Source organism: Centroberyx affinis, unplaced genomic scaffold (assembly GCF_046629955.1).
Source record: "Centroberyx affinis isolate AG114_WGS23_722 - 3 ecotype Tasmania unplaced genomic scaffold, CSIRO-AGI_Caff_v1 ptg000679l_1, whole genome shotgun sequence".
Classification (NCBI taxonomy): domain Eukaryota; kingdom Metazoa; phylum Chordata; class Actinopteri; order Beryciformes; family Berycidae; genus Centroberyx; species Centroberyx affinis.
The window spans coordinates 42,501-61,758 of record NW_027279300.1 but is presented as its reverse complement, the minus strand read 5'-3'; the positions used below and the strand labels follow the sequence as shown (position 1 = coordinate 61,758).

Genomic DNA, 19,258 nt, shown 5'->3' with positions numbered 1-19,258 from the left:
CAAAGCAGACAAAAAAACTGAAATTCATTCTAGTTTTGTCATTGAAAGTCTCCAAAAAACAGCTAACATCTGCCCACTGACTAACATGTATAATGCAAATGCCATCCATGTATATGTGCTAATGTTAGAACACTCATTCTAGGAAGTATCTCTGTTTTTCAGTATTTTACTTGTGAAGATCCTGGTTTGACTGAATTGAAGGTGAACTGAGCCCCGAGCTGAAGGCATCGAGGTTTAACACACAGGAGCAGGATCAGCACTTCACACTTTTCAAGTCAACAAAAGTATTTTCCTTTTTTTTAGTCCACAGCACAAATTTCTAAAATTAAAAGTTTAGTCTAAACAAATTTTTTCATTTTTTTTCTTTTGTTTCTCTGAAACCCAACTTGTCTCTAGGTAGAAATGGGTTTGTTTCAGGCATCTTAAATCTTTTGAACACAGTGTATCAGGCTGAGACTGTAGGTCTTCCTGTCAAGGTGCTGATGTTGTCTTAGAGCTGTTTCAGGACTTGGACATCCTGCAGGGTGAACTGTTTGTGTTGAGAGTCATTAATCAGGTGTCATGGCGGAAAGGGATGGGGGGGGGGGGGGGGTTCAGGAAAACAACAGGAAATATGGAGAAAGTGTACGATCCATCCTGAAGATTTGAAGATCCCTGAATCGCTAGAATTGAATGCCTGTAAATCCTCTTCCCTCCTCCGTCTTCATGCTGCTGAGTGTCCAACACCGGGACTGGGATGAAGCGTTATGGAGCCTTGTGAAGTTCAATTAATCCTTTGGATCCTTTTCCATGGCGCCTCTGAGTCCTTATGAAGCTCTTATGGAGACTTGGGTGAAACCTTATGTGATCTAATGAAGCCTTATAAAGATGTACATGGCATTATAAAGCCTTATGGAGGTGTATGAAGCAATAAGGCTTGAACCATTAATGAATCCTTGGGAGGCTTTTAGAAAGCACTTTTGAATCCTTGTGAGACTTATGGAGCCTTATGGGGCCTTATGGGGCCTTGTGAAGTTTAATGAATCCTTTGGATGCTTTTACGAAGCCCTTATGAGATTCTTATTAATCTCTTTTTGCATGCTACTGCCATGGGAAACAATTGCCATGTTTGAAAATGTGAAGCCTTCTGAGGTCTTGTGAAGTTTAATGCCTTCTTGGGATGCTTTTATGAAGCACTTATGAATCCTTATGTATCTCTTAAGAAACTCCCATGAGGTCTTGTGACGTTTAACTGAAACCTTCTGAAGCCTATTTTCCTGAGACCTGACACTTTGCTCAGCAAACCTCTAGGGGGTAAAACTAGGCTTTGCCACTCGTGTGCAGGCGTTTATGAATCTCTAGTAGAAGCTTCAAATCAGCACTCAGATGAATTCATTTTGGGGAAGTAAAGTGACGCGAGTGAAAGAAGCCCATAGTGTATCCTACCACCACGTCTTGGATAAACTCCAGAAGGTAAAATGTGACTTAACATCGCTCATATTAAAGTCCCATGAATCTTTAACAACTTCAATACAATTGTTTTCTTTTCCCCTGTGGCTGTTCTGACTCATTCATTCCAGGGAGACAAATGGAGTGACTGCGACATGGAATGTGTCCGGTGTGTCCTCACCAGTAGGGGGCGCTGTTCTCTATGCGTCCCCAGCTCTGCCACTCAGGGAAGATCCCAGCCGATGTCCTGGGGCTTCCAAAGCGATCAAACTCCATCTCCGACCGCTCTCGTCCGTCGTCTCTGCGGATCTCCATCCCGGCGGTTCCACTGCTGCTCCTGGTCGGGTTTCCGTCCGGGTCCGACGCCAACAGCCCATAGTTGTTCCCATGGTTGTTGTCCCAGAAGGTCTGGTCCCGAGCTTCATACTGAAGGCAGAACTCCACCCGCTCTGATGGCTCCAGGACCTCTGGGACTGGAATGGTGAAGGAGAAGGTGTCGGTGTCCGGACAGCCGTAGACGTTGTTCAGGTGCTGACACGGAACATCCTGGAAGGAACGCCACGAGTCGAAGGTGATCCGGATTGAGACAGACTTCTCAAAGCTGATGTTTCGGACCTGGACGGTGCCAGAGAGCGAGTGCTCCTGGACAGAACAGCTCTCCAGGCAGACGTGCTGGGCTTTGAGTCGGTTCCTCAGCTCCAGGTAGTCTGCACCCGGCTGAGTGAAGTCCAGAACCAGAGCAGAACCACGTTCTGCAGGGTCTGGCAGAGGAAGATAAAGGACAGGTCAGACTGTTAGAACTGGAAAAAATGGATTTGTCAACCAGCACCATAACACTAAGAGAAGAAAACAAGGAGGGGTCAGTTAGCCTCAGAATGCTAGGAGGGAAGGTCAGCTAGCATAACACCAGGAGCTGAGAACAAGGAGGGGTCAGTTAGCATCATTACTGTAATAATTGAAATAATAATAATAATGAAGAGAATTTCCCTGAAGGATCATTCCAGTATGACACACTTCATCATCATCATCATAACTGTTCTTTGATCGAGTCACCTGGGTCATCTCCCAGTCTGAGTCTGGCGGTGGCGCCCTCCAGGTCAGTCAGGTGGAACTGCAGCTCGGCTAGCTGCTCGTCCTCGGCCTCGTCGAAGACGTGGACGGTGGTCAGCGCCAGGCCCCGCGAGTCGGCAAACGCCACGCTTTTCTTCTTCCTCCTCGGCCACGCCAGGCTACCGGCGCTCGCCATGGTCGCGGTCGTTGAGGCGAAGCTGTTACTGCCGCAGCGTCCGGAGGCCAGGCAGGGTCGCAGCGGTTCGCAGCGCGACAACAGCACAGTTGCCGGGGAATTGCAGTGGTTGTCATAGTTACTGAGGAAGGAGCGCAGAGGCGGCGAGCTGGCCAGGCAGATTCTCATCGCCATGTCAACGGGCATGATGGGAGATGGGACCCCAGGGCGAGGGTTCAGAATGTGTAGAACCCTGAAGAGACGCCGGGCGAGAGACATAGCGGGAGAGAGAGAGAGAGGCAGGGTGAGACACAGAGGGAGAGAGACGGAGAGAGAGAGCAAGGCAGGGTGAGAGACACAGAGGGAAAGAGGGACAACGTGTTACTTGAAGATCATTTTGCCTGTAACTGTTTCTCTGCAAACTCTGGAAGTCAGACTGCTGTTGGCACTGACTCAAGCTTTCTAGGGATCAGTAAAGGCATTCCACAAGGCTCTATCCTTGGTCCACACTTTTTCTCATTATATACTATGTAATTAATACAGTTTTTTCAACGCAACGATATAATATCAATTTCTACGCTGATGATACCACACTGAATGTGTGAAAACCAGGCTCCTATTATATTATTATTATAATAATAATTATCCTATTATAGTCTGGCTTTGATGCTCTCCAAATCTCTCATCAATCTCAATCTTGTTTTAAACTCAGACAAAAATAAATATGTTATTCAATATGCTATCTTAGCATTCCTACGCTAAATGGTACACAAATTGTAAAATGTAGTTCCCAAATTAAACTTTTACAGTCATATAAATACCTGGGAATACGGCTTGATACTAGAGTATCATTCAAGACCCATGTGGAACACCTTACTCACAAACTGAAGATAAAAATTGGATTTTGCACAGAAACAAAGCCTGCTTCTCTTTGGATGGTAGAAAACTGTCCAAAATTGTCCAATCCACAGTCTTGTCTGTGTTTGATTATAGAGACGTTTTTCTTCTCCTCTGAAGCAGTTAGATCCAGTTCACTAGAGACCTTGTGTTTTATCACCAGTGTTGGGGGGGGGGGGGGGGGTAACGTCTTACATAGTAATGTGTTAGAGTAATCAGATTATTTTTTTGTGGCAACACGTTTATAGAAAATTGATGTAATCAGTTATTATTTACTTTCTCAAACTTACATTTCGCTACTTTTATTTTTCTTCCAAATGGTTAAATGTTTAGTTAGGGAAGGAAATTAAAAAGAAAGCAGTTTGTTGGCAGAACAACTGAATGTAGAGATAGAAAAACCTAATTATCAAATAGATATAACCGTGAATCCATCAACAGAAATTTTACAAAAACAGAACGAAAACAGCGAGAATTAGAAATCCTTCATATGGAGAAAGTAAGAAGTGTTATTTATCGTTCAAGGGCAACATGGATGGAAAAGGGAGAAAAGTGTACCAGATTCTTTCTTAGATTAAATTATCAGAATCAAAGCAAAACAAATATTACAAAATTGGTTTCACCAGAGGGGTTGTGCTTTACATTACCACAACTAATATTACAAGAGGAAGTAAGGTTTTTTAATATAATTTTCCCAGAAAAAAATATAGTCCATAAAGCGAGAGAGAATATAGGCATTTTTTTCCGAAGGGGGTTAGAACATTGACAGAATCACAAAAAAACTCTGGTGAAGGTTTGATGGAGGATGAGTTATAAACAGCCATTTACTCCTTTCAGAAATGGAAGTCCCCAGGATTGGACGGTATACGCATTGAGGTGTACCAAACCTTTTTCTCTGGGATTAAAAATTATCTTCTTGCATACTTTAAATTTTCATATGAACAAGGAAAACTATCTCCAACTCAGAGGGAAGGTGTGATTTCATTATTGCTAAAGCAGGAAGTTAATGGACAATATAAAAACCCAGAGAATATTAAGAACTGGAGGCCTCTCGAATTTTATCTAAATGCTTAGCTCTGAGGATGAAAAAAGTAAAATCCAGCAATAATCAATAATAATCAAGCAATAATCCATAATGACCAAACACTATGAAAAAAATAATCTTCCAGGTTTATTTTTTATTGACAAATTTGAGAAAGCCTTTGATACGATAAAATGGAATTTTATTTGCAGATGTCTTCACTATTTTAATTTTGGTGGTTCCTTTATTCAGTGGTTTAAGGTGGTTTATCATGACATATGGATATCTATCGGACAGCTTTGAGCCCTCTAGAGGCGTACGACAGGAAAACCAGAGGATCAAGTGGAAATGCATATAATTCCTACGACAATGATGGTCTAAATTTACTTAATATCAAAGCTCTTGTCCAGTCATTGAAAGCATCTTGGTTACAGACAAAATATAAAAATCCACTTAGTACAACATGTAAAATTTTGAAACATTTAAACCCCATACTTAAGACAAATATATTCCCATTTATTCCACATTTCTTGGTTTTTAAAGGAATACCTAAAAAATACATCCTTACTTTTTTCAAAGATATATTTAATGCATGGTTACATTTCCAATATTCTCCACCAGAAAAAAAAGATGAAATCTTAATTCAGATCGTCTGGTTGAACTCTATTGGTGAACTCTACTAACTCTACTGGTTGAACAATATTCTTATTAATGGTAAACCACAATTTTGGTCTCTTTTGTTGAGAAGGGTATAATCTTTATTAATGACATTATTGATACAAAGGTAATATTTTTATGTTTGAAGAATTTTGTAATGTATATGGAGATGTATGCACACATTCAATATAATCAACTAGTTACTGCTATTCCATTTATATGGAAAAGGAAGTTGAAGGGGTTTAAGAAGTTGACTGTTTGTAAACATCATAGTAAATGTCACAACTGGCTATCAAATGTAACGATCAACCATGTTGTATACAGCTTTATGTTAACAAGTAACAATTTAATTGATACCCCATATAAAATGCATTGTTATTGGGAGGAGATATTTGACACGCCCATTCCATGGAGACGAGTATTTAGTTTGATTCATAAAATTACAAAAGATTTGAATATTCAAATTAAAGTGTTGTACTGGCTACAAAAAAGATGTTAAATGTATGGGGTATTGAAGAATCTTATTGTTGATTTTGTGCAGAGGATAGTGAGGATTTATTACATCTTTTCTGGTTCTGTCCAATAGTAGAATCCTTTTGGATCGAGGTTAAAAAATGGCTAGAACCAGTATTACAACATTTGGACATTTCTATGCAATCTATAATACTCAGAGATCTAAGGGATGGGTGTGAGGACATTTGTAATCTTTTGATTTTATTAGGGAAGTTCTTTATATTTAGAACCCAAACACAATCAATGCTAACATTAGGCTATTTTAAAGCAATGGTTAAGCATTATTATATTCTGGAGAAAATAATAGCTAATGACAATGAGATGTTGGTGGTGTCTATTGGCTCAAAGAACAAAGAAGTGGTTCTGTAGTTGTGTGTTTGTCCTGTTGTGGTTGTTGTTGTTGTTGTTTTTTGTTTTGTTTCGTGTTTTGTGTCTTTTGTGGTGATGTGACTGCGTTTGTTGTCATTTGGTTTTGGTGTGCGTTGTATTCAATGTGTTTGTGTTTGATGTGTATGTGCAAATAAAAAAAAAAAGTCTAGTTAGTGCAAATAAAAAACAAAACAAAGTATTGCTCGACATGATGCTGCCGCAGACTGCAGCTCACGACTTTCAGAATGAACAACAATAAACTGCAGAACTCGGAGATGTTGATATTCACATATCATATCATATATACTCTGAACTGATGGGAGAGAAGGATCAGAACATTATTGCTAACTGTCAGTTTAGCTTCACTATCTAACCTGAAGATTTGAATTGAAAGCTTGTGAGTCAGTCTGCTGTTTATTTTGAGACCGGACCGGATCAGTTCAGGCTTCTGTGATCTGACTGGTTTCCTGTGAACCAGGTTTGAGGTTTTCTTCAGACAGCAGCAGCTTGTTACTTCAGACTGTGACCCAGACCTGATGCTCAGTGATGACTTCTCTACATTAAGAGTGATGACATCAGCAGAAGACGTGTTTTAAAGGCCTGTTTTTAAGTGGGTAACGTGAAAGTACTCTAACGAGTTAATAAAGACTAACTTAGTAAAATAACTTGTTATTATTTAGGGCAAGTAACACAGTAAAGTAACTAGTTAGTTTCAAATGTAACTTTCCCCAACACTGTTTACCACAGCAGATAAACTTCACACTAAACACTCCACCACTGTTTATGATAAAAAGCTGATCGGTCTTTAATAAGAAGGAAGTGCATTGCATTCTTTAATTATATATTTTAGTTTTATCACTTTTACCTTCCTGATCTATTGTTCTGTCTTTTGTTCTTTTATCCCTTCTGACTGTGAAGCACGTTGTAACTTTGTTTTGAAAAGTGCTATTTAAATAAAGATTATTATGATATTTATGTGTAGTATTTTCCCTGTCCCTCTGCACTGGAGTCTGGGCTCTAACAGAGACAGAAGCCATCTGATCTAACTCACAGAGGAGGAACATTTTTAAAGCTTAAGATATTTCAAGTCAAAAATTCAGTTCAGCAGTCAACTGCCTGCCTGGACTTTATATTAAATGCAGTAATAATGGATCCAGATCACAGGACTGGTTGGGTCAGTTAGTTTCTGGTGCGATGCTCCTCTTCTCTTCCTCTTCACTGAGTTTAAAGCAACAACATCCTGTCCTGTATGCTGTGTGTGTGTGTGTGGATTGTATGAATATTTTGTTTTCAGGTTAGATTTACATGATTATCTGTCATTCAGCTTTCTCCAGAGCGACTCGTCTTGCTCAGAGACACTTCAACACTGAAGACTGAAGAGACTGAAGAGACTGAAGAGACTGAAGACACTGAAGACACTGAAGAGACTGAAGAGACTGAAGAGACTGAAGACACTGAAGAGACTGAAGACACTGAAGAGACTGAAGACACTGAAGACACTGAAGAGACTGAAGACACTGAAGAGACTGAAGACACTGAAGAGACTGAAGAGACTGAAGAGACTGAAGAGACTGAAGACTGAAGACACTGAAGACACTGAAGAGACTGAAGAGACTGAAGAGACTGAAGACACTGAAGAGACTGAAGACTGAAGACACTGAAGAGACTGAAGAGACTGAAGAGACTGAAGAGACTGAAGACACTGAAGAGACTGAAGACACTGAAGAGACTGAAGAGACTGAAGACACTGAAGAGACTGAAGAGACTGAAGACACTGAAGAGACTGAAGACACTGAAGACACTGAAGAGACTGAAGAGACTGAAGACCCTGAAGACACTGAAGAGACTGAAGAGACTGAAGAGACTCACGAACAGTCTTCACTTCCACTCCTCCTCACACTCAGGGCAGAGTGCAGACTTTTATTCAGGAAGGTATTACTAGTCTGTCCTAAAACCAGATCCACGATCCGGTCCAGGTCTCGTCTGTGAACTGAGGTGAAGCTGCTCTCGTGTTCTCACAGTGTTCCCGTAACGTTCCTGTAGCGTTTCTGTGGGACTCTGCAGAGTTTACAGTGAACTTATTGTTCTCTATGCTGTTTTTTTATGAGATGAGATGAAACTTTGTTGATCCCTGTTTGGAAATTAAACAGTAACAGCAAACTGTAAATAAAACTATAATGTGAATTATAATAGAGCAGATGAGGAGCATCTAAACTTATACAGCTGATAAATTCAACACCAGGACAGAAAATATGAAAATTACAGCAAAAGAATCTAAAATATGTGTGAACTGTGTTTTTCCTTTTGTCATTTACAGCGGGAATCATATTATGAAATTAAGACATTTTGAAATGAATTTAAATATTGCAACTGAATGGTCACATAACACAGTTTATTTTAGGAAACTAACTTTGCCTGGGGGGGGGGCAGGTTGGTTGAAACAGGAAGAACTGCAAACAGGAAGCTGAAGCAACATTAAAACAGTGATGTTGTGATAGAAATGAGTTGATCGATTAGTAAATATCGACTTCTGACAGGAAATAAAAGACAGATGATCAGTGATCCTGCAGAACCTGCTGTTGCGCAGTTTATTATCCCTCTCTCTCTCTCTCTCTCTGTCTCTCTCTCTCTCTCTGTCCCTCTCTCTCTTTATCTATTGTCTCTCTCACACGCGCACTCGCTCAACCTTTTTTCTATAGTCATCCTCTGTCTCTCTCTCCCTCTTTCTGTGGTACTCTTCTTCTCTCCCTCTTTCTTTCTCTCGCCTTTTTCTGTACTTTTTCCTTCCATACATCCTCTCTCTCTCGCTCTCTCTCTCTCTCTCTCTCTCTCTCTCTCTCTCTCTCTCTCTCTCTCACCTGGTACAGTTCATTGAAGAGTCTGGATCAACAGGAACTCAGATGAATCCAGTAGAGGAAAAACTGATGAATCCAAAAACAAACGAAAAAGAAGAAAAAAAGAAGAAAAAAGAAGATCGTCTTCTCTTTTCTTTTCACATTGTAACCATTATGAAACAGAACCGCAGCTCGCCTGCTCTCGCGCTCCGCCGCCACGCCCCCCGACCGAGAGAGAAAGAGAGAGAGAGAGAGAGAGAGAGAGAGAGAGAGAGAGAGAGAGAGAGAGAGAGAGACAGACAGAAAGAGAGAGACCTGTAGTCAGTTGGGATCGACCAATCAGCGCTCCCTCCCGCCAGCTGCTGACGTTTCTGTCCAATCAGAGAGAAGAAGAGAGAGACAGCGAGAGCGTGCGCACATAGGGGCGCGCTCGTTTACGCGCTCCTGGGCGGTGACGTGCAGCGGGGCGGAGTTTGGCCAGAAAACCAGAAAACAAGCAGAACAGAAAAGCAGCGTCTGCCTGATGAACAGAAACTCTGCAGAGCCGCTTCAGACTCTGAACTGTTTTTACTCTGCTGAGAGAAATTAAACTCCACTCCTCTCTCTCTCTCTCTCTCTCTCTCTCTCTCTCTCTCCATCCTTCATGTCTGTCTGTCTGTCTCTCTGCCCTCCTGCCTGTCACATGACCAGGCGGGTGCTGGGTGTCCTGTAACAAGCGCACCCAAACTCTGATCATCTGGGGGTCTGACAGGCGGCTCCATCAGCTGAACCACAGACTGACTGTCTGTTTACTGACGGTCAACAGACGGAGGAGAGACTTTCTTCCTCCATCCTCTTCTGAACTCTAAACCCCGCCGGTGGGTTTAGGGTTCAGAAGAGTTCAGAAGGGTCGGGGGCGGGGGGGGTTTGCCACACTTGCCAACCTTGAGACCTCAAACATAGGGAGGATTTTGAAACCAAAGGTCTGGGGGTCTTACCTTGCGAGGCAGCTGGATTCGCGAGATCACGATCACGCGAGAATCCGTCTCGCCAGGCTTCGAGTTCTGCGTTTGTGGCCGAACCACAGCGGGTCGGACCAATCGGCGTCCCGTGAGGTCAGCTGGGGGCGGGGCTTAGGTGTGGAGCGAGAAGCGACTGTTCGTTCACAACATGGCGGCTCCTAAAGAGGCGACATGCTGCTGTGACATCAGTTACTTCTGAACTCCCGAGCGGCTTCATTAAGAGTTTGTTTATACGGTTCGTTGATCTGACCGGTTGAAGTTAGCCCGTGATAGACGGTGATAGACAGATGCTTCAGCCAATCACCTGCCAAGTATTTTTTGAAAGAGCCTGACCTTTCCAAACAGTTTCCAAGGACGACTTCCCAGATGGTTCTGAGTAACAAACCGTCTGGGAAGTCAGGTTCCTGGGGGTCGTCCCCCAGAAAAAACTGAGTTTCAGAGACTTTGTTTCCTGCATTCTGGTGACTTTTAAAGAATGAAAATAACAAAATAATAAGTACACTGCAACAGCATTTTTATGTTAAATACTTTTAATTTTAAGAATCTCAGGACAGAATGCAGAATAATTCGCCCCTCTGGCATGAAGGAGATGTTCTGCTCAGCCGTCTGAGTCTCAGCATATCCTGCATCAGGTCTGGCTTTCCCCAGCAGGCCTGATGCTCTGCTGGCCCTGGTGCCCTGTCATCACCTTCTCATGTTTCTCAGCGTCTCCATGGTGATTCACGTCGATGTGACCCCCCCCCCCCCCCCACGCTCGACGGAAAAATCGACGCGGCAGATTTTACAAAACGCACGGCGCTTTCCTGTAAAACTTCCCGTGAGAAACAGGAATTCTTCTTTCCAGGACGTCTGAAATTTACACGAGTATTTCTTTCTCTTTGAACTCTCCGTTTCTCTCTCCGTCAGGAAGAGGCAGTCGCTCACTGAGGAGGACGAGGAGAGCCGCTCTCATCGCCATGGAAACGATACGTTTGGTGTAGCTGTATTGTTGTCCGGGTGGAAACAGTCAAATTTTAGAGTCGTAGGGCTTAGACACGCTGTACAGTGCCAGAAACAGGTTGTGATAACGAAAAGGGAAAAAAAAGTCATAAAAAAAAAAAAATTGTCATAAATCAGGAGAAACACGGGAGAATCGACCCGGGAGGAAACCAGGAGAGGGCGATGAAAACCTGAGTCTCCCGGGAAAACCGGGAGGGTCGGCGAGTCTGGGTTTCACACAGAGGGCAAACTTAACCGAAGGGAAACTTTTCAGATCCATCGACTGGATGCTTTACAGGAGCTGCGGTTACATGAGAATTTTATTTTCATTCTGAATGAAATCATTCTGAAGGAAGATCGCCACGCAGGTGTTTACATGAGCGCTAAATATAACGATCGCATCGAGATGTGTGTTGACGTGTGAAACCAGGTGGTAAAATAATAATATCTACGGGAAATAAAATCCATGTGGATGAAGCATAGGCGGATTATGAGTCAAAGGGCCCCTGGGCACAGATACCTAGTAAAGGCCCCCAGCCACCACAACAAGAAATGATTGCAACAAGTAAACGGCACAAGTATACGCAGAGGCAATCGCACAATATCCCCTGAATCTCTGCTCAGGATTTACAGCTCAGGACTGACACACTCAAAGCCAACAGCATGTTAGAAAAACACATATCTGAATATGATTGTAGAATCCGTTTAAGTCTCACAACTGAATGTAAGTCATGTTGCAAATTAAATAGCAAAAGCAGGCAGAGCTCTGAAGGCTGAACCAGTCTGTCCTCTGTCTCCAGACCTCAGACTGTAACAGCGCCCTCTATGGACAGCCCCGACACACCCGGTCATCTAGTGATGGAAAGTGGACACAAGCTTATCTGTTTTGAAAGATGATGATAACATATAGGGATACTAGGCTCATCGCGTATATAATATTGCTATGCCTATTATCTTTTTTTGTTATTGCACTTATGGGAGAGAAAACTAAATAAACAATTACAAAGGAATTACAAGGTGCAAACATTATTCTAGCCCTAAAAAACATATTTTAAAGTGAAAAATGCCTCTGATTACCTGCAATGCTTCAAAATCTGCTGTGTGTCCACACAGCAGCTGCATGGTGAGTCAGCGGCTCTGCTGACAGACCAGGAGGGAAAACAACATTCTTCTTAATCCATGACTTTACATTACAAGACCTTTGGACAATAATGCAGAGCTTTACTGCTAAAGTGCTGTAGATAAACTGAGGGGAACACTCACTGTGACAGAGCCATGTGACACCTCCAAAACTAATGTTTAGGTTATTATGGGGGGATTTGGGGTCTTCGGTGTTGATATGAAAGTCCTCTGACTGCAGGGCAGTAGTACAGTTAGTGACAGCAGCATCATGTATCAGGCTCTGGCTCAGGGGCCCCGGAGCTCTTGGGCCCCTGGGCCCGGGCCCGGTCAGTAAACCCTCCATGGGATGAAGTCCTCCGTTGCTGCGATCCGGCTGGCGATGCTCACTGTGGACAGCAGGGGGCGTGGCTTCACCATTTCTGCTGAGTGGTCAGGGAATGCTGGGAAAATACAGGAAGTACAACACAACACGCTGCTTTTCTCTGGGTTTGGCCGCTGCTTCCAACAGTGAGAACATTTATCAAGCATCTTATGTGGTTTTGAGCTTATTTTGCACAATTCTGTAAAAGGTGGTTTAATGTGGTTTGATGCACTTATAACAGACCACATTTTGTCTTGGTCGGATCACAGATGGTTGTGGATTGAAAACCTCACACCTGCAGAGCGGTTTGTGATCTGTGAACTGAAGTGGCTGCTAAAGCTGATATATTAGCACAGATATTTCAGTTCACAGGGCAGTGTGGTGAATATGTTTCTGTGTTCTTCTGTTTATAGAGCTGCTGCTGCTGTATCTGTGCCACATTTGTGCCAATTTATCACCATTTCTGTGACGTGTTATCTGTACTGGAATAGTACTGAGTTTCTTTCTTTTTTTTTCTTTGTTTATTATTTTTGGCAAATTGTTTCTTTTGTAAATTTGAAAGCCTGGCCTTCGGTGGAAGCCAAGATTTCTTATAAGCTGCTCTCCATAATTGGGGAAAATTAACAGAAAAGAAAATATATCTGCCTGTCTGCCTGCCTGCCTGTCTGTCTGTCTGTCTGCCTGCTGCCTGCCTGCCTGCCTGTCTGTCTGTCTGCCTGCCTGCCTGTCTGTCTGCCTGTCTGTCTGTCTGTCTGTCTGCCTGCTGCCTGCCTGCCTGCCTGCCTGTCTGTCTGTCTGTCTGCCTGCTGCCTGCCTGCCTGCCTGTCTGTCTGTCTGCCTGCCTGCCTGTCTGTCTGCCTGTCTGTCTGCCTGTCTGCCTGTCTGCCTGCCTGTCTGTCTGTCTGTCTGCCTGTCTGTCTGTCTGCCTGCCTGTCTGTCTGCCTGTCTCAGGCGTTGTTGTCCAACAGGACAAACACAAACTCAGACAGAGGAACCCAGAAACTGATTAGAACACAACACTCACTGCAGTAACACATCTTTACACTGTACAGTGCTAATGAACTACTATTACTATTACTACTACTATGGCTATTACTGCTACTGCTACTACTATTAGCTACTGCTGCTACTACTACTGTTACTGCTGCTGTACTGAACAGTAGCTGTCGTACAGACAGGCTGGATTGACTGATGATTGACGGCTGTCGCAAACTTGATCATCATGAGTAAAGCAGCACTTACCAGCACAGCCAAGTGTGACATTATTATTTATCTATTAATATAACATTACAACTGCTACTGCTATTACTACTACTGCTACTACTGATACTGCTACTACTGATACTATTACTGCTACTGCTACTAGTACTTGTGTTGTAGTACTCGAGATCGGCCTTGGTCTCGATAAAATAGATTCAAATTTAGCAGCAGATTGATCATTCACCTGTCATTCACCTATTAATCACCTGTTCACCTGTGAATTGCCTGTCAATCAACTGTTAAGCACCTATCAGTTACCTGTTCATTGTCAGTCACATGTTATGAAACTGTTAATAACAAGTTCATTTTTGTTAATATCAATTAGCTGCTAATCACTTTTTCCGGTGGAGTTAATCACATGTTCATTACCAGTAATGAACAGGTGATTATTATTATTATTAATATCATTATAATATTATATATTTTTTATTATTATTATTATCAGCATTATTATTACAATATTATTGTTATTATTAGTAGTATTATTAATAATTACCTGTAATTAACAGGTAATTATCTGGTAATTAACAATTGTTATAGATAGGAGCAGTGTTGGGGAAGTTGCTTTCAAAATGTAATATATTATTTATTACTTATTACTCCTTATTAAAAGTAGTGTGATTAAGTTACTTTATTACTTTCTGTATATGGTAACTAGTTATATTACTAGTTACATTACTTCAGTTATTTCACTCAAGGCAATTATGCAGATAAGTCCAACCGGTGGTACGGTGCTGAAAGACGGGCACAAAATAATGTCTTTTAACTCTTTATTTAAAGAGATAAAACAACCTCTTCACTCCTAATTAAGAACTTATGATTGGCAGCAAATGTAAACAAACACTAAATGAGTAAATAAAATAAAGTTCCTAAATGAGGATTAAGTAGCATAATGCCTACAAGCTCACAGTGAGCTGTTGAAAAATAAAATAACATTGTGTGTAGGCAAAATAATTTTCAAAGCTGCTTTTTTAACCCTCCAGACCAGTAGAACTCTTCAATGTTGCTGCATTTTCTTGCTCAGTCCAAACAAACAGCTGAAACTCAAAAGGAAAAAGACAATCACAAGTTTTTCCATGTAAAAAAAAACACAACTGCCCCTTTAATTTGGTTCCAAGGCGATTCAGTCCTCCTCCCGACTCTTCGACTCTCTGCCTCAGGAAAAGAGAGCCAGGTAGGTCCTGCTGTTAGTGAAGCTGATCTTGTGTCTTGTTTTATCGAGCGAGAACGAGAGATTTCCATCAAAAGACTTGGACTCACAATGTCTTCCTAACTTTCCGCTCCACACGGCGGGTCAGGTTCTGTCTCACAGCATCTGACGGCTTCCAGACGCTTAGCAGGCGAAGACTTTTTTACCGGAGCGAGCGGGGAGGCTCCATCAGACCTGCAGCAGCTGAGGAAAAACACAAGAGGAAGTTCCAGCTGCTCTTTGAATCCTCCGACCAGTAATATTATTACAGTACTTACAAAAGTAACTGTAATATTATTACTTGATTTAAAACAGTAACTCATTACACTGCTCCGTTACTCAGATAAGTAATAATATTACGTAACACGTTATATTACGTAACTCCTTACCCCGACACTGGATAGGAGCATAGACAGAAACATAGGTATAGTGGCTTTCCAGTAAGTCACTATATTGTTGCATGTCGGGGAAAGTAATTCGGCTGTGTAGCGCACAAACCATTTACAATGTCCAGACGTTTAACTTTGCTTTTGCTGCTCCCATTTATTGCTCAGACATATTTACATAGTTTCTTGCACACCTGGCTGCATTACCCCTTCCTGTATAAATGCAGCCCATTACAGGTAACCGCCACCTGGCTGTACAAAAGTGTATTACACCAAAACAAACAAATGGATAAAAGGCTCTTACACTCCGGCCCCTAATTGTTAATGGCAGGCAGACAACAATTCTAAACAATACAAACAAAGAGTCATTAAACACACATAATGTTCTTAGGGTTATAGGTAACTAGTATTTGTATACACAACATGCTGCATCAGCATCAGTTAGAGATCTGAGGCTGCCTTTAATAGGCAAAGTTTGGTTACAGGTCTTTCCATAACGTTACACTTTGTCTTGAGACGAACAGACCGTACAAGACCATTCTTGTCAGGAAAGGTTTCAGCACTCTGCCGAGTAGCCAAGAGCCACGAGGAGCAGTCCAATCCACCACTAAGACAATATCCCCAGGAACAAGACTTCTTTTCTCTTGGTTCCATTTTTGCCGTTCCTGAAGCAAAGGAAGGTACTCCTGCACCCATCGTTTCCAGAACAGATCTGAGATATATTGAACCTGTCTCCACCTTCTTTTCACATACAGATCTTGTTTCACGAACAGTCCGGGTGGTAAGGCAGGTTTGCCTTTCATGAGGAGAACGTGATTGGGCGTAAGAGGTTCAAGATCATCGGGATCCTCGGACAGCTTAGTGCCTCAACTTCACAGAGAACTGTATGAAGTCCATCATCGTCCAGTGTCTGCTGACGGTGGATTGAAACTCCACTTGATTCCATGTTGAAGTAGTGCTCCCTGTATTTTGCTGTGATTTAATCCTGCAAGAGCCTCCCTTAGTTCTCTTTCTGCGCCAACGAAATCGGTTCCGTTGTCGGATCGCATATGAGAAACTCTTCTGCTCATAAATCGTCTCAAAGCATTAATGCATGCGTCGGTGTCCAGGGAGTTCGCCACCTCTAGGTGAGCAGCTCTGCTTGCCAAACAGGTAAAAATCACTCCATAGCGTTTACACAGGCTTCTCCCTCTCTTCACCTCAATTGGCCCGAAATAGTCGACTCCAACACTCGTAAATGGAGGGAGATCAGGCAAAATCCTTTCCACTGGCAGGTCCGCCATTTTCTGTTCACCTGCTCTCACAGTGTAGCGTCTACAAGCACAGCAGTCAGATATGATTTTCCTCATTGCTGAATTAGCCTTTGTAATCCAGTACTTCCTCCTTAGTTTGGATAGTGTGTGGTTTCTTCCACTATGGCCCAGTTGTTGGGGAATATGCCTAAGGATGAGAGTTGAGATATGCTGATCTTTTAAAGGATCCAGTTTGTAAATAGGACTTTCCTTTCTGACTGCAGACCTTCCAGATGAGAGTGCATCAATTTCCTCCTTGAACCGCTGCTACTGAGTGCAGCGAATGATGGAAATTTCTGCCTCCAAAAGGTCATCTGATGAGACACTCTGACCCCCAAATGCACTCCTGACCTTCTTCATCTCCAACTGCATATGAGTGGATGGGTTATTTGCATTAGGGGCCTGCAACTCCTTTCTCTTCTGGCTGCACACCTGGCTGCATTACCCCTTCCTGTATAAATGCAGCCCATTACAGGTAACCGCCACCTGGCTGTACAAAAGTGTATTACACCAAAACAAACAAATGGATAAAAGGCTCTTACAATAGGAGAACATAGATTTCATGTTATTGGTCAGCTGTTGCATGACATTAGGAAATTTACCCAGAATAGGTTGGTTTTCCTGCTGTGTTGAACTGTCTGTATTTGTTATTGTTTTGTTAATATTATATGTTTTTTATGTAATGCTGCTGGGTGACACCCAAATTCCCCCCCAGGATTAATAAAGTACATCTGTATCTGTGTCTGAGCATGCTCGTTTGCAGCAACACCCTGCTTCACTCACTGTAGCACATCCACACCTGTCCTGGGAGCCTGAGCAGCCAGACCCCCGTCTGGTCCCACTGGACTCTGTGTTTGATGTGGTGCCACTATCTGTTTTAACAGTTAAGTTGTGTACTTTGAAAAATAAAGACTTGACATGGCTTTAATAGAGAGAATTATCTTCATCGTTTTTCAGTCTTGTTGAAGGAATGCTCTGATCATTCTATTCTAATCTATTCTAATCTATCGTGTCCTCCAGTGGTTTACATTGCAGTATAACCTTTTAAAGGACAATAGCAGTATAAGGATGATGTTGATTTGTGTTTGAAGATGCATCTGATTTAAGAAGAACACTGCATCCTCTACATTTTAGAGATATGAATGATAATCGTGAGGTGAAGACTCTCTCCAGCTTGATGAAGAGTTTCGGTGCAGATCTCTTCACTTCAGACAGACAGCGCCTCCTGCTGTCTCTTCCAGTTCGCTGCAGGTTACTTGATATAAACAAACTACAGACCGTACGCTTCCTATTCCGAAACCCGCTACAGAAACAAGTGATATTTATTCCTCGGCCTGCTTTCGCTGAAATTCAATCGATAGAACTAATGATTAAACATATTTATGTTTACCACACTACATTACCCAGCATCCCTTTGACATGAACAAGGCACAAAACGTAGCTCTGTAACTGCACTATATCAACTAAATCTTGAAGCCTTTTCCCGCAGAAGTTGAAATAAATTATTTTTCTGTAATTGCTCATGTAACTGTGGTGCTGCAAGATGATTTTCAACACAATCAAACCCTAAGCCCCGCTAGTAAACCAGCCGATTTGATTAACTTCTGCTTCGGCTCCTTATTGTAATTAATTTCAGGTCCGTCCGTCATGAGTTCATCCTCCATAATGACAGAATACATGAAAGAGCTCACCGCAGAAAACAGAAACACACAGGAGACGAGGAAACACACCAGATCAGATCAGTTTTGATGCTTAGCTTCTGATTTATTGTCACCACACAGCAGAGAACAATTCAAAGTCAGAGCTTAATGGTTACTACTGCAGCTATTATGACTAAAGAGCATTTTGAAAGTAGGAATACAGAAGCAGAACAGAACTGTATGCTGTAGGAATAACACACAAGTCTTCCATGTGAGGAAGTCTAATTAGTTTTACATTTTATTTTATTTACCTATTTATTTTTGTTGTTTTCCTTTCAAATTACTTGGACGTCATTTGTCCATGTTTGCATATTTTCTTGCTTTGAGTAAGAAAAGTGCAATAGAAATAAAGTTTATCATTATTATTTTTACTATGTTGTACATCAGGTAAATTCCCCTACCTACTCTTGTTTGAGTGACATGTCTGGCAACCGATAAAACTTAAAGGTCAAAGGTTGAGTTCATTCTGATTGGAGCAGATTGTTAAGCTCCGCCTCTGGTTTCTAGACCGCTACAGCTGGATGGAGCGCTAGACCGATGTTTCTGGACTGAAGCTGCTGGTCGTGGATATATTCAACGTCTTTAAATTTAAATATTTTCATGCCAAAAATTCCCAAAAAGTATTGAGTGTTTTCCTCAGAATTTTATTACTGAAATTGTAGTTTAGTTCTTCAGTTCACTGATCTGATTTCTTGTTGCCGACTTTAAGCTCTGAATTTGTTCCTCTGGGTTTTCCAGAAAGTTTTCATCTAGCAGGTCAAGGTCTTCATGCCAGCAGCTACTTTACAGAAGACTTTCCACCTGGTAGGGGAAGGTGTACATTTGAAGTCAAAACCTGTTTTTAGCGTGGAGCTGTTATACTAAAAGTTGAAATATTTGCCTTCTTTTGCAAATCCTTACACGTTATTAGACCCTACATATCTGTTCCTGTTTATAGATTTAGGCTTACTAGGTGCAAGATCAAGCGACTACTGGTATTCTGCTGTGTGTCCGCCCTGGAAAACTACTTCAGGGGACGGATCTTCATG

General features: G+C 42.0%; 2 protein-coding genes across 2 annotated transcripts in view; both read right to left on the bottom strand.

The window, feature by feature from the left end:
• Window positions 1-1,465: 1,465 nt before the first annotated feature.
• LOC139643958 (protein phosphatase 1 regulatory subunit 3C-B-like) lies at window positions 1,466-9,103 on the bottom strand. The gene is made up of 3 exons (XM_071519281.1): window positions 8,966-9,103; window positions 2,482-2,906; window positions 1,466-2,189 (listed from the first exon to the last, which is right to left on the bottom strand). The coding sequence occupies exons 1-3, from the start codon at window positions 8,977-8,979 to the stop codon at window positions 1,606-1,608; spliced, it is 1,023 nt and encodes a 340-aa protein (XP_071375382.1). The 5' UTR covers window positions 8,980-9,103; the 3' UTR covers window positions 1,466-1,605.
• Window positions 9,104-18,280: 9,177 nt separating this feature from the next.
• LOC139643956 (microfibril-associated glycoprotein 4-like) overlaps window positions 18,281-19,258 on the bottom strand; it is a 6,876-nt gene continuing 5,898 nt past the window's right edge. Inside the window, exon 6 of the mRNA XM_071519279.1 lies at window positions 18,281-19,258. This exon is cut by the window's right edge and continues 229 nt beyond it. Coding sequence (XP_071375380.1) covers window positions 19,234-19,258 — 25 coding nt within the window. The 3' untranslated portion in view covers window positions 18,281-19,233.